At 36.1% G+C, this 16,575-nt stretch overlaps 1 protein-coding gene across 3 annotated transcripts in view; it reads right to left on the bottom strand.

Annotated features, from left to right (window-relative positions):
• The window catches only part of LOC149089118 (E3 ubiquitin-protein ligase RNF123-like), a 70,461-nt gene that overhangs the window by 21,200 nt on the left and 32,686 nt on the right, over positions 1-16,575 (bottom strand). For 2 of the 3 annotated variants that reach the window (XM_089237264.1, XM_089237266.1), the window contains 8 exons: positions 15,917-16,022; positions 10,568-10,801; positions 10,204-10,337; positions 8,171-8,353; positions 7,724-7,901; positions 2,208-2,282; positions 2,029-2,116; positions 934-1,021 (listed from right to left, as the gene is read on the bottom strand). In XM_089237264.1, the coding sequence (XP_089093390.1) occupies positions 934-1,021; positions 2,029-2,116; positions 2,208-2,282; positions 7,724-7,901; positions 8,171-8,353; positions 10,204-10,337; positions 10,568-10,801; positions 15,917-16,022 (1,086 nt within the window). The remainder of the gene's footprint in view (positions 1-933; positions 1,022-2,028; positions 2,117-2,207; positions 2,283-7,723; positions 7,902-8,170; positions 8,354-10,203; positions 10,338-10,567; positions 10,802-15,916; positions 16,023-16,575) is intronic. The other variant, XM_089237265.1, reaches the window with a different exon arrangement.

Raw genomic sequence — 16,575 nt, 5'->3', positions numbered from 1 at the left:
TCTATCTACATCAATTTTCAAAAAATGAAGAATAAAAAGCACTTAGGAAATGCTAAAGAGAAAGTTATTGAATTAGCCATGACTTCGAATTAGCTGCAAGAAATAAAAATTAACTTCTCAAATTGTATAAGCTGTGATTGTATTATGGAAAAATTATGGTAGTTTCTATTGTGGTACTACCCATTTCAGTGGCAATCCAGAGATATCTTGTCTAACTTGATCTGATTTATTTTGACAAACCTGAAATATCTCCGGTTCTTTCAGCATCCCCTAGCCCACATGCCGTTGTAAGTTTTCTTCTCCTGATTAACGTTTTCCTTCCCCTCATCCTGTCAATTAACTGCCAGTGGGCAGAGTCTTGCTCGTCTACAAATATGAAGGTCGCTGTCATGGTCACAGGTTCAAACCCGAGGGAATGTATAGATATTTTCCCTAACGAGCTTGAGGTGAACATCGATAGACAATGTCTACATTTCCAACCCATCTCATTAATGGCAGTAAACAGTCTCATTAATGGCTTACAACATAGCGATATGACCAGAGGTGGTGTTTGGTGAAGTAGTGGGCAGTCAGCTTTTGTTCAAAGTCTTATAACAGAAGGGGAGAGAAAGAATGTTTTTCCTTCCCCTTTGAGGTAGTTATATGATTAAGTGTACAGCACAAACAACAGAAAACGATAGTTTTTTTTCTTTTCCTTGTTTTTATTTTATCATTATTTTGTGTTGGGAGAAAAGCATTTTTGCACAATCAAAAAAAATATTATTTTTGAAAACAGGTGGCAATTTCTAGAAGGTTTAGCAATTTTCACTGGGATAGTTATAATGCAAATCAGGAAAATTTTGAAAACTGCTTGAAGGATTAAAATTTCACTGACAAATATTTTTCTCACTTCAATAAAGTATACGTTGTGAGAGAAAAAAAACGAATACATACTTTCCACAGACGTATCAATATCCAGTTAGACTGTGCCCAAGCACGATTTTCATATGGTTGGAGCAAAGCTTCTGTCATGACTATACGGCTGAATGGAGAAAAAATATCCACAGTTATAAGTGATTCTGAAATTCCATACGTCACACTAGTCTCAAGTTTAGAGCTTTAGTGATTTTGTGCAGTGAGTATGTGTGCAACGTAAGTTACTGTATTATGTTGAATGGTTATGTTAAAAATATATATTTTGCCTCAAGAATATAATATACAATGACATATCAGCTAAAAAATGCCTTGACTTATGAAGATTTTTTCAAAGTTTTCCTACCTCAGCTAATGAACATTTAAGTTGAGATGGATGCATGAGTTCTCATAAAACAGCCACTTTGTGAGCTAAATTTTCGTGCCAATTAAAATTAATCCAATGAGCAACTGTCACTTGAGCTAGATTTATTTATTTCTAGCTGGAATTGCTTTCGGCATATACACCACTCTTTTCCTTTCAGAAAGATTTTGAGCCATATTATGTACAATGAACGATTAAGATAAGAAAATGCATTTAAAAGGGGAAAACCCCCAGACTTTTATGAATAGTTTCAGTGAAATATGGCAAAACTCTCAATACCAAACACCTGGACAATACCCGGACAGACTAGGAGCTTATCTTTTCCGTGTATGTGAGAGAGAAATAAGCTGGCAATATCACACAGCACCCCACCTCACACATTTTTTTTTCACTATGGCTCCCGAACCTCACTGCACAGCGTACAAAGTATAAAATAAAGAAGATGTTCAGTTTTTGTGAAGTTGATCAATGACGATCAACTTCATCCAATTGTGAAATTGATCTCAGCCTTCGGTTAGTTCCTATTTTTTTGTATAGTGCATCTTAATGTTTAATGAAAGTTAATTTGAAATTTTGGGCCATATCTGGAACGAATTAAACATTTTTCAATAGAAACCTATAGGAAATCATGTTTCGGCTAATAAAGATTTTAGCTCATGAATGTGATTCTGAAACAAATTATCTTTGTTAGACGAGGTATCACTATAATACATATACCAACACAATTTATTTTTTAATATTTATATTCATACCCAGGTTCGTCAATCTTCTCTAGAGCTTGAAGCGTAGATGGGAAACAAACATATGATGCAAGAGCTTGAACAAGACTGTCTTTGAGCTCTGAAACCAATGATGTATAGGTTATGGTATTGATGCCAATGATGCAATAATTATAGCATTATATAAAATTTTAATGAAAATAAGTTCCTACCAACATTCACAACACGACTGTCTGCAAAGTGACACGCTAATAACTTTCCATATTCAATCAGGGTTTCTTGAAAATCTGCAAAAATAAAAATCTACTCTATTTTCAGCATAAAAAGATGTTTAAAAAAACACAATTTTTCTACATTGTTTTCAAAATTCCATTAAATGCTTTGATTCAGTGGTTCCTGTTGAAGATGTTATTAATGTACCATCATTATTATTATAACGAGTCGCAGAATGGCAACAGTATGGCATTCAAATGTCGTTTCGGTTGTTATGGTAACATAAGTGTAGGCCGGATGTTTATTATTAAAGTGTCAGTTATGTTCTCGTTCGTCTGGCAGATCGCGAAAGCTTCGAACTTCTCCAAGATCTCTGAAACCTTTCGATCATCTTCGTCGGACGCAAAATCCAAACCATCGTAGAGTCACATGGCGTCGTCATCTAAGCACGAGAGAAAAAGCGCTTTTCGATATGGTTCCGGCTGGCCATCCAGTTGACAGAGGGTGAGGTAGTTGTTCCATCTCCGGCGAAATAACTTCCAATTCGCTGCAGGTTCTTCTCCGAATGCAAGACTTTTGCAATTTTGTAGCTGCAAACCATGGACAGGCGGCGGCCGTCGGTTGATGGTTTCACGCTGTGCTACTTCGTTCATGCTGCGGCAATTCGGCTTCTTCCTTGCTCTGAGATGGAGTTACAATACCGCTGCCACCATGTTTAGTGATGCGACTACATCGATTACAAACGAGAACATAACTGACACTTTAATAATAAACATATGACTTATGAGAGAGCTCTTCAATAAAAGAAGCCAAAACGAAGGTGAGTCGTTCGATAACTTCTTGGCGGCTCTTAGAAGCCAGATTAAATTATGCGGTTATTGCGACAAATGCATGAACTCGCTACTCAGAGATAGAATTGTTGTCGGAATCCGAGATTCGAATACTTATGCAGAGCTCGTTAAGCACAGGTCTCTATCGCTTGAGAAATGCATTGATGTTTGTAGGACAGCAGACAAAGCCACACATGAGAGTACAGTCCTGCGTTCACTTGCTGAGGTACATGCAGTCAAAAAACCCATCAGAGTTTCGCAAGATCATAAAAGTTGTGAATGCAAATATTGTGGGCTTGAGCATCCGTTGAGAAAAGAATCTTGTCCTGCATGGAAGCACGTGTGCAAAAAATGCAAAAGAGCTAATCATTTTGAGACCGTGTGTATGTCTATAGCGAAGGGTCAGATACAAGCAAGGTGATCATCCAAAGCTAGGCGGATCCGACAAATCGGACACGACCCGGATGAGACTTATCCTGAACTGGAAAAGGAGTATGTAGAATGTGTGTCTTCGGTAAATACACATTCTGCAAAGTGTGTTCTCCATGTCAACGGATGAAGAGTGGTGTTCCAGTTAGACACAGGGGCGTCCATCAACCTATTACCTAGGTCAAAAGTAGCACCGAATAAAAATTTTTTGCTGTGTCGTCGCAAACTGAAAATGTGGAATAATTCGGAGCTTATCGCAAGCGGCTCATCTAAAGCTGAGGTACATAACCCTAAGACTGGGTTGCGACACACCGTGGACTTTGTTACTGTCGACCAAGAACTATCACCGCTCCTGGGGCTTCCCACATGTGAAGCCATGAATTTGATATCTGTACAACAATGCAATTTCATCAGAGTTGGCAATGTGATGTTGGAGCCAGAACTGGAAAGCATTTTTTCTGAAGGACTCTGCAAATTTCCGGGACAAGTCAAGCTGAAAGTGAATCCGGAAGTCGTACCCGTGGTCTCCCCTCCTCGAAAGCCGCCTATCGCTCTCAGAGAAAAACTCGGGCAAGAGCTGCACCGACTCATGGAACAAGGAATCATCAAGCGAGTAGTAGAGCCAACCAGCTGGGTGAATCAGTTCGTGATAGTTCCTAAACGAGATGGATCACTGAGACTTTGCATTGACCCTCTCCACCTCAACAAGGCTCTTCAAAGAGAACATTACACCCTTCCAACCATAGATGACGTGTTGCATGAACTGGCAGGGTCCGACACATTCACAAAATGTGATCTGTAATGGGGTTTTCTGCATGTAGTGCTAGACGAAGAGTCATCACTGTTAACAACATTTCAGACTCCATTGGGACGCTTCCGTTGGTGCAGACTCCCATTTGGCATCAAGGTGGCTCCAGAAATCTTTCAGAGACGTATACACGAACTCTTGATGGGCTTGGAAGGTGTCATAGCAGTAGCTGATGATATCATTGTACATGGCAGAGGAGAAGCAGAACATGACCGAAGATTTAAATCTTTTCTACACAGATGCATAGAAAAAGGAATTAAACTTAACAAGAACCAGTTAGAGTACAAAGCACCCCAGCTAACATTTTTAGGACATCGGTTGTCGAAAGATGGCATCTCTCCTGATCCAAGCAAGAAAGATAGATCCAAGATAGAAAACTTTCCAGACCCAACTTCAATCACTGAGCTAAGGAGATTTCTGGGTATGGTGAATTTTTTAGGAAGGTACATACCTAACCTCGCTCATATTGCTGAACCACTGCACAACCTTCTGAAGTCTGAGACTATGTTCAACTGGAGATCCGTACAAATGAGGGCTCCACGTTGAGAAGAAGCAGACAATTTATTAAACCACGTGTCCAACAAGATATGGAAATTAAGCAAACAGCTTCACAGCCAGCCTGTCACCACCAAGACAATATGACATCCCTACTTGAGATGCAAGAGCCTGAGTACAAGCCAGACAGAAGTGGTCCTAAATCTCCAGCAACCAAGGATGAGGTATCCCCCCAATGCCAGGCTCCAACACCACAGAAACAGGTAGCAGGCCCGTCATCACAGACAACCCGGGATAATGGATCTTACACGATCACAAGATTGGGTCGCCTGGTAAAGCCTCCATCCAGGCTGACTTATTCTCATAAATTGTAAGAAACTTATGGTTTTCTCCTAAAGGGAGGAAGATGTTGAAGATGTTATTAATGTACCATCATTATTATTATAACGAGTTGCAGAATGGCAACAGTATGGCATTCGAATGTCGTTTCGGTTGTTATGGCAACATAAGTGTAGGCCGGATGTTTATTATTAAAGTGTCAGTTATGTTCTCGTTCGTAATCGATGTAGTCGCATCACTAAACAGTTCCTAGCTGGTGGTATGTGTGCCCCTGTGGGTATGCAATCAGCCATTCAGGAGTATTAGAAAAATAATGACAGAAAAGCAGATAAAGTGAGGAAAAAGCACAGAGTGTTAATTAAGGCATGGTATGCAAAAGGGTATACAAGTCATATGCACATTTATAGGAGTACTTAAAGCACATAAGGTTGCAAACTGCTGCTTTAATTTAATACAATTCCATTATCAAGATACAGCTGGAAATAATCACAATAGATTTCAACAGACCAGATCATTACTGTTGTGTTATTTCATGTTTTCATAACCACTGCTCATTCAATGATAATGGCAGTACATTAATTTCAATACTTTTGTAACACACAGGGTGCCCTGTAAAGTTCACTTAAGTTTGTCGTTCAAAAAAATTCATTATTCCTATCAAGATAATTTTTTTTCACAAAAGTCAAACATTTTCATGACTTATAGGAGTGTCTATAAAATACAGGTCATACAGTCACTCATGATTTCCAGATAAAATTCCATTTTATCTGGAAATCATAACTGGAAAAATAAGCGAAATAAAAAAGGTCTGCAGGGTTAGCACCGCTAGGTCACAGAAGTTTTTTTGAGACAAAAGACCCTAAAAAAACCCTCAAAACAGCCGATAGGTGGCGCTGGTATGAGTGATACGGTCCCGGATGTATCAATCCGGTCCATCTAATCTGTTGGAACTGAAAGATGCGATCCACTGAGAGGTGTCATGTATACATCTGGACGTGCTACACTCTGTCGTAGCTGGATTTGTGACTTGCTGTAATGTGTTATACCCTGCGGTGGTTGGTCATGTGGAACACATACTACTGTAATAAACAATTTGGAGGCATTCTGTTCGTTATTTGCGTATCTTTTCTTATGTACATCAGCACCACCTATTGGCTGTTTTTTTCCCATCTTAAAAAAATTCCTGTGATCTAGTGATGCTAACCCTGCAAACTGTTTTTTTATTTTGGTTATTTTTCCGGTTTTTATGAATTTTTAAAGTTTCTACAGACTTTTTGCCAACCCTGTATTTATGATGTCTTATTATCACATGGACCTGGAACCAGCTTGTTTAAAAATTAAATATTTAAAAAAACTCCACAGATTTGAACGTTGGACAAATAATGATTTGAAGAAAAATTACATATTGCAGTCTTTATTTAATTCATTCCATCGTTAAAATGTCCGCAGTTTTTTATCAAACTATTTATGTACTCCCAAGGTCGGGAGAAAAACGACTACAGTTAGTTTTTTCCTCTTGCCATCCAGATGGTCTGAATTTGTTTGATGCCACTTTTTTTAAACAAAATTCAAAATAAACATCATCAGTAGCAAAAATTTAATTTTTTTTACAAGCTCTCTATCAGACCAGACAAGGGCTCTGTCCCTTCTGGGATATTAGCCCTTCACCTGTGTGGGTTGGACCATGCTGAGGAGGACCTGGGGCACCCGCTAGAGAATCATCAGCTAGCTCTGAGTTCTGGAATTTTTTAGGGCTCTGCGACATTTTAATTTTCCAACACCACTTGGAAATCTATATTTTAAACACATACAAAGACCACAACAGGCAAATTGCCCAATGAGGTGGCTAAAAAATCCTCGAAAATTATGGATATAGATGTATTGTTTCATGCAATGTTTTTGCTAATTTTTTTTTACTACGAAGAGACCTGTTTTTTCAGTACAACAGTGCAGTGATATGAATACATAATGGCGGTATTCTCCCCATAATGTTTTTGCAACTATGAAGTAAAAAGAAACATCAGAGCATGGATGATTGCATTAGTAGTATAATAAAAATTTCAACGTATTATGAAATTGCTGCCAACTGGTTAAAATAAAATTGCCAGGTGGTCATTACCATGAAATGGTACAAGGGAGAACACTGCAGTGCTATATACATATGACAATTTTGTGTGTGCTGAAGCATTTTCACTATACACAGCAATGTACCCATACAGCTTAGAATTGGTCACATAGAATACAACAATGGTCATGTATCTTTCATTAAGATCTTGTACTTCATAATGAAAATTTGAGTAAGTATAAACTTTTGCAATTAAAATTAATGGAAACACCCAATTTCAATTTTAAACATCATAAAATTTTCATTTTGTTCCAGAGCATTACACATCTTGATTTAAAAGGTATGCTACAGTAGTGTGTGGGTTCCAAGAGAACACAAGAAACATAGAGAACAGTAAAAGAAAAAAATCTTTAACATCTTTAACATTTAGCACATCATTCACAACAAATATGGTATCTGGGTGAGTGAAGTGGCAATAATGCATGTAAAAAATAAGAAGCCATATCTATTGCAATATAAAATTGAACTGATTTGCTCCTCATCTAGTACCTGGCAAAGATTCCACATCAGATGCTGGATGGAAGAAAGTTCTCACAGCATTGGCACATTTTATGCAGGCTTCGACATAAAAGTCGGGTACAAAAGTGAAAACAGCACCAGAATCAGAGGTATGTGAAAGAGATTGCAAAAGAAGTTTCAACATCCAGTATACGTCCGCAAGTTTATCCTTTGAAAAAAGATATGTTTCAAGATGCACAGTTAAAGCAACTAATGGGGATAAACACATTGTGATACATCAGTTTTATGACCAAGTATAAACTGACAATGTAGACAGTCAGGAAGGTAGATCATTTTAATTTTGTTGGATTAGAGTATTCATATCATTTCACAAATCATATTTCCAGATTAAAGTTTGAACACCTCAATGTAATAATTTTTTTTTAAGTTCAGATAATTACAGTTCAAGTACAAATAATTTATATCTGCTAAACTTACAGAGGAATAGACAACTGATGCTATCCAGGCATAATGACGACCTTGTTCAATAAGCTTGTGCATGAAGACCTGCTTAGCAAGTTGCACTTCTTTAGTGCCCTCATCATCCCTTTCAGCAAGTATCTTATCCAGCTGATCCAGAGCAGCAATGTATTCTTGCATACTGTCTCTCAAAGTACACAACTGGCAAACAAAAGAAATATCAGTTATGTACAACAGTTTAAGAACAGTTTAAGTTAATTTTGATAACATGGAAGAAGTCTGATTATGAATATGTGAATTTTATTTTATAATTCTTATTCACCTTAAAATTTATTTGCAAACCAAGTAAAGAATTTTAATCATTTTAGAGCCTATTATCGTATTCTGTTATACACATTAGAATATGCCCCTTGATATTTAGGAACCCCTTGATATTTTGGGGTTAAAATTTGAAAAAAAATTTCATCAAGGATATTTATTTTAAGATATAAAATATATTTTATTCAATCGTAGAAACCATTAAATTCCTCATCACTCTCATCTGATACATGCAATCAGCTAGATCAATTAGTTTATTATTGAAAGTTATGAAGGTTTTGGGGAATTAAGTAATTTGTTAATATCAGCAATTCTACCCATGTACAGTCGGACTTGCTTATAACAAACACAGATATGAATTTTTACATGTAACCAAGTTTTTCCCATATCCTGTGAATTTTGTATTGCTTATCTATGCTATTTTGATTGCTTATAAGGAACACCGATTTCAGCAAAGTAATATTCGCCTATAACAAATTTTCAACCAATTTTCAAACATTGAATTATCAAAAATTCCTTTGTAATCTTATGGGCATCTTTCATGATGTGTTTAATAAAATGTGAGTCATACAATGATATCCTTGTACAGCTCAAAGACAAACTGAAAATGAAGTTTCACAAACTGAAAATTTACAAACCAGCCAAGACTATTTTTTTATGTGCAAGATGATATCAAATAGAACTGCCAGGGAGAGAAGCCTACCAAACAAAAAAAAAAACTGAACATCTCAGGGAATTCGGATTTACATTTTATTAATTGGAAATTTTGGTTCACAGGATCTGCTTAAAAATAGGGATGGGACGATTATGCAGTCTCAGTATTTGGTATACTATTCAGCTTAACCAAATGTTTGCTAGATATTCAACCGAATAATCATGGTTTAACAAATGACAGGTGCCAAGTCTCCATGGAAACTATAAAAATGTAATTGGTGCCAAAAATTTTCAATGTACGATTTCTAAATTGGAACCCGAGGAAACAAAATTTTTTTGGATTTACGTCAGTGGGTCTATCAATATAACAAAAATGCCAATAGGGTTGCGGAAAAATAAGAAAAAAATTCTTGGCTCCCAAGAAATTTGGCTGGCACTTAATTTTTTTTCTAATATGGATATTTTTTCTAGATAAATTCTTCTTTATAGAACAAATGTCTATGAAAAATACTGATAATATTAGTTTAAGGCATATCTAATTGGTGCTGAAGTACTTGCTGCATTACTTAGTTATCAATGTCTTAGTCACTAAAGTCGATAATGCAATAATTCTAATTGACTCATGGGCTAGAGTTTGCGTGAACATGGTTTAAAACATTGTTTCTTAAAGTGGGTGATGGAAAGGTCCAGCCGAATTGTTATTCAGTCAATTCATTCTATGTCTATATATAACAAGTCAATTTTTTTTGTTTCTCCACAAGTACCTTTCTAAAAAAATTAATCAGACCTAAAATAACTGTGGATCATATAAAAAAAATATATAATTGAAAGTTTCTAGCATTTACGCTTACAAAGATAGTCCACAGTACAAACAAAATTTAGGACACCACATATATCAACATATCGTGTAATGATATATCAACCCTCTAGCCACAAGCAGCACAAATACTGAGTTTCATGTTTTCTGTAAAATTTCATGGGGCACACTATTATTGCATTCAGCAGATGAAAATACCCCATGATTTTGTACAGAAAAATTCAAAAAACCCAGCAGCTGGAGAGTTAATATAAAGTCATACCTTTTCCAGCTGCCTATGAGCTGCTATATGATACAAACGGATAATGCCATCCATAAGATCCACCACAGCTTTGAAACTGTTGGCACCATGGCTTGAAGCTTCATAAGTACTGGCATCTTTTTTCGAAATTTTGCCTAAAATATTTGCATATATATACATTCAGTGTTTTCCCCTTCTTCTCTTTTTTAAAGAAAATAATCAAATAATCTCAACCAATAAGTAATAAGTTGAATAAAATGATTATGGTTAACATATTAGATACAGTATTTTTTTTAAATTTTCAAATGAAAAATAAATGATTTGTTGTCATTCTTTTTTTTCCTCTGATGCGATTAGAAATGCAGAAATAAAACAAGCCACTTACCAGAAGATTCATGTTTCGATTCAAAATTTTCAGCCAAATATTTGTAGTGGTCTGTTTTATTTTCACATGATCTTTTATCTCGACTCTCTTGTAAAGAGTTTACCAGCACAGCTAATTCTATAAGCTCTTTGCTGAAAGTCTTTAGTAGATGAGACTGAAGTCCACCTATCCTTTGTATCTCTAAACAGTCGTCAGATGTGCTACTAAAAATGTAAGATGGAATGCAGAGAACAGCTGTAGGATAGAGAAAAACATAATTTCAATTTCTATTTCTTCTAATCTCTCTATATGCATATTTCTTTAATTATTAGGTCAACAATTACAGTCATATATTCACCAAAACAAGGCACAAGATTTAGTGAAATATATTCAAAGAAGTTTGAAAAAAATACGAAATAAAAAATATATCAAAAAGTGAGGATCACGTTATTATAAAAAAAAAAAGTGGGAACTGCTATAGGTTTCTTCAACATTTTGCTTAAACATACAGACCAGGTCAAGTTCTTCACACACAAGAGCACTCATACAAAAACAGTGAAATCTTGATATAATGGTACTCTGTGGATCTGGAAAAAGTAGTGCTGCAGAGGGATTATCATTATATTGAGAGGGAGCAGTTTAACATTAGAATATAGGCAAGATTTGAACGACAAGACTTGAAAAATTATCATTGTAGAGGGATTTATAGTTATATTGAGTATCGTCATAGCAAGGTTTGACAGTAATACCAACATCAAATTTTTTTCTACAATAGCTATTGCAAATACAGTCAAATCTTGGTAAGTTAAATGTGCAGTGGCTGACAAAAACTTTGAATTATCGTTAGCTCAACTTATAGGGAATTCCCATTTAAAAATAGGAAAAAGAAAGATTTATTAAAATAACAGCACTATTTACAAATATTGTATTAGTAAAACATGTGAAACTATCAGAGATGAAGGAATTCAAAAACATAAGTTATTCTAATTTAACCATGTTTAATTATTGAATGAGAAAAAAATATTTATACTCTGTTCGCTCTAACTTGGGTCCTGATGTAAATAAACCGCTGTACCAATTTTTGATATCACTTCGCATCCTTTATCTCTATTGGTTGTAATTTTACCTGCCCTTCATTACGTGTTCCGAACACATGAATGTTTTCCTCAAACGCGAGATTGTAAATTCGTTATGAAGAATTTTCCTGGAAATTTTTTTTTCACTGTTCTCCAAATTTTGTTGAAATAAAAACTGTTGATAACACTAATTAAAATAGAAAGAGGTATATATATCTCCCAAAAAAAAATTTGATAAGGTATTCTGTCGTTACCATGGCCCACTCCTCAAGAGTTGGGATGACAGGGCTCCAGCCTGGACATTGCCTGCGACAATTCTTGTCATTTTTTATTTTTTTTTACGCTAAAAGTTTACTATATAGCATAGGTGGAGATAGACTTGGAAGTCTGGGGGGGGGGGGCACGACGATGATGATGCCAATTCATATATACATTAGATCTGCCCACTCCACTTTTGACCCTGGGGGGGGGTCCACTATTTACGCCGCCCCCCAACCCGTATCTCCGCTCATGCTGTATAGAAGGGCTGTTGAGAGGTTGGTCTGAGGGCCCGCCAAAGCTCACAGCCTGGGGGGGGGGGGTCTTGCGTCTTGCGGCAGGATGTGAGGCCATGGTCATTACAAAAGATTGTGCGAGTTGTTTATTATTTTACGGCAGATAGTGAGATAAAAAATTCTCATTTTTTTCTTATTACTTTTTTTTATTCAGAATTTTACAATTTTATTTCTGAGCTAATTTACGCCGTATGATTTCCCTGGGCCGGATATGCTACCAATTATAACGTGAAACAAATTATGAGCAACTTACCGTTGTGTTGCCGCTTTTTATTTTTCTTGTGGGTCTGTATAATTAAATATTTCATAATAATCCACGGGATGTAGAAGTTCCAATTTGATGCGCGAGTCATCCACATTATTTCGTTTCTTTACTTCAACCTGTTGTTGATATTCTGTTTTTTGTCAAGACAATTTCGGTTTTTTATCCGTGCCTAGGTTGCGAGCCATGACCCCAACATCCAGCAGCAGGAGCCCCTGGACTGGGATCTTTAATGGGCCCCCCAGGCCAGGCTTTCTCACCGGATCTATAGTATTTACTACTTCACCAAACACCAACTCTGGCCATATCGCTATATTGCAATTTACTGCCATTAGTGCGATGGGTTGGAAGTGAAGGCGCTGTCTATCGGTGGTCACCTCGAGTTCATTAGGGAAAATATCTTATCTATATCCTCCCTTGGGTTCGAACCCGGGACCCAGACAACAACCTTCACGATGGTAGACGAGCATCTTACCACCATGCCACTCGGGCACGGATCTATAGTATCTGTCATAATGAGGCTAACTGAATCAAAAATGAGCGTTACTCTTTCGAACCAGAGTTTCAAAACGTTACCTTCACGTCTACGTGATAATCCTCAGACTTCTTCGGCTCGCCGCCTTCAACGAAACCAATATTACTTCCTCCCAACAAGCTGCTCAAGCGGAAGTGAGGATTCTTTTGAAAAGCGTATATTCACCACAAACGATAAGTGACCCGGCCCCCACCCCGTTCAGTGTACGTCTAAGCGTGTGGGTGAGAAAAAAAATCTTGTTGACAGAAACTTTGTTTATTGGAGTCCAGAGCAGCTGCAAAGAAATGCATTTTCAAATGGCTCTGCCAAACAAGATAGGCACGCATATTTCAATTTCCTTTATGTCATCAAACGATAAAGAAGAAAACTCTTTTTCTTGCAAGACTTCTTGAAGAAGCGTATACAAGTGTATATCAAATCTGTTTGCGAATAGGAATAATAATAATAAAATGAAACTTCCCTTTAAAAAGGGGATGGTAATGTTTGAGTGAGAAAGGCGTATCCTGTCAACACCCACCTTGAAGACATGGCAGCAAAAACGCTTTGACAGATCTTTAAAAAATATTTTTTCCGTCTTCCAGATAACTTTAAAATAATATGGAATAAATATTTTTAAAAAATCAAAATTATGAGGTATTTTACGGTATGAGGGACAAAAGACAAAGAACTATATTTTTGGTGGTGTTGCACAGTAAGAAAAGGTGAAATATTCTTCAACCAATCATTTTAGGCATCGCACACGTGCTTTTATTTACATCAGGACCCAAGTTAGAACGAACAGAGTATAGAAGTAAACTAGACAAGCATATACAAATACAAGGCCATGACAGGTGAAATTCCCAACGAGGTGGCTGAGAAAAAAGATGCCCATAACAAATATGGATGTCATATATTTCAAAGATACAGCAACCCAATTAAACGCATCGTGGGGACCCGGGTTCGAGCCCCACCGTCACCACAGTGGTGGTCGGCTGAAGTTGGTTTTCTGCGGTTCCCAACTTCGAGGCGCAAATGCGAGCCGATCATCCCGTTAAAAAGTCTCACCACAGAGAGCAACAGTCATACAAACAGTACAAATATTCAGTCACTACACATCACTCACTTCACTTCTGAGATATAGATGGCAGCACTGAAAAATCATACACAACACTAGATACGCACTCAGACTGTTAGGTACACGCACTTACACTTTCGGCACAACTCACTAGGTAGTAAATTGCCTATGGCAATAGACCTGAGTTGTGCTCGGTTTGGAAAAAAAAAAAAACAAGAGAGAAAACCCAATTAAAAATGCAATTACAAACTATATATACATGATAAAATATTTTATAATGCCCATAAAGAATACTCATGGTTGTCTTATTTCAAGTATGGATAGCTTTTCGATTTACCCCAACATATTTACTGTATTTCGTTTTAATACTTTACACAAACACATACACGATACCTGTATAAGTGAAACAAAATTTAAATGAAGTGTATATACGATTATTTTCTATCAAAAAATGCAATGATTTCTAACCTACTGTCTCTTTTTTGTCCTTCTTTCAAAAAGAAAGCCATTCAATTTTGCAAGCATATTATTGAATCTGCTAAAAATTCTATTGGTAAATGCCATTTTTTAAATTTCTCTCATTCCCTAAAACATCAAATTAAAGGAAGAAAACTGAGTTAAGGGGAAAATTCAAACACTAAAATATGGGAAAAATTCTGAGGCTGAGTAGAAACTTGGACTCAAACAGATATTCGAGTTACAAGAGTTATACTTATCGCGAATCGACTCTGTATTCATATTTTATACAGAGTTTAACCAAGAACTTCTTCAAATTTCAGTTGGAAGACAATGTAGATTTTTTAAATCTATAGACCTACATATGAAATTGATTTTTGGTATATCTGTGTATGTTCTCCATATAAATCTATAGTTTTAGACAGATCTTTGCCAAATTTTGTATACAAACACAGTTGATTCTCATTTTAACAAATACCATTATAGCGAAAAAAAATCTTATTTTAATGAAAACTTTTCCAGTCCCCCCCCCCCCCCCCAGATAAGTTTACATAGTAGCAATGTAAAAATCTAGAATTCCTTTATAACCAAATTTTGTTATTACAAAGTGATTTCTCCAGTCTCTTGGAGTTCATTATAACAGGATTCAACTGTATATACCATACAGGACTTGATTTGAAGTATAGGCTAATTTAAAAGTTTGTCAGAGCAAATGCATGAAACAGTCAAAAATGTCTACAAATTCTTTCTGGAATTTTTACTTTCGTTACAGTGGTTCCCAAACAATGCATTTCAGACATGTTTATTTTTTTCAATGGTTTGTTACTCTTCAATACTCCAAGTATATGAGGGGAACCCGAGCAGCGCTGGGTATTTTTGCTAGATATAATATGTTATTACAATGTGTGACAGAGAGAAGTCTCTAATTCCGCAAAGAGCCAAAAAGAATACTGATTAAATTGCTACATTTTTTGGTTCATAACTTGTATACTGTAATAACTGAACACAAGTCCCCTTGACTTAAATCAACATGCATTTATATTTTGCCTTGTTCCAAAAATCATTTTTTTAATTACTCATACTTTGAACAAGTCAAGGTTTTTGACGGCATGTTTTTAAAATGGAAATTTTTCCCAGGGAGAGTATCATCAAAAAGACAAATGAATAAAAAATAAAGAAATGATAAAAATAATAAATCTGCACATTTGCCTCCCTTTCCCTCCTGAAGAGGGAGGGCATTATTATTAACATTCACCTTGACTTATATTGTTAGTCAGGGAATGAATTACTGTTATAAGTCAGGATATCATATGTATGCAAAAAAATTCTCTAACTACAACAAAGGCTATTGCACCAAAACTTAATACCAATAAAATATCTCAAAAATGAGATGAAAATCAAATTGAAAATGAATAATAAAAGGATGAACTCACTATTTATATCATGGCCATGAGATGAACTATAGAACTTCAACAGAGCTATAAGCCTATGGTAAAAAGCCAATGCTACAGGCAATGGGCAGAGATGAACTGAGGGAACCTAAGAGGTTAGAATATTATTTGCATAAACTGAAGAGATGAACTTACGAGCAGTGTCACGTTACCTAAATCATAACTAGTACATAATACAAATACAAGGCCATAACAGGCAAAATGCCTAATGAGAGGTGGCTGAGAAAAAAAAGCTTACATCCACAAAATAAATTTTATTTTTTTACTATTTTCATGTAGTCCTAATGGTGTGATCAGTATTAAGTAATTCAGGCTGGGCGTACACCAGTTAGACACAACTAAACAAGCAGCTTTAGACAAGCTTAGCCATTTTTGTTCATGTTGATTTGTATGATGGAACTTTTAAATGACTAACAAGTGTGCGTTGTGCCATACAAATTGATGTGAACAACAATGACTAAACTTGTCTAAAGAATCTTCCTAGTTGTGTCTAACTGGTGTGAACCCAAACAATGGCATTCTCACTGTGGTTTTGCTTCTTTGTGCATGTGTGTGTGTTATGTCAAAAAATTTTAATTGTTCACCACATGTGAAATTCAGTTATTTATCTGTTTCCTCAATTTGAGTAGCATCAACACATA

Source organism: Pholcus phalangioides, unplaced genomic scaffold (genome assembly GCF_987345545.1).
Source record: "Pholcus phalangioides strain wild (caught in Gottingen) unplaced genomic scaffold, Ppha-v1.0 ptg000002l_1, whole genome shotgun sequence".
Classification (NCBI taxonomy): domain Eukaryota; kingdom Metazoa; phylum Arthropoda; class Arachnida; order Araneae; family Pholcidae; genus Pholcus; species Pholcus phalangioides.
Note: the sequence above shows the minus strand (reverse complement) of the source record. Positions and strands in the feature narration are given on the sequence as shown.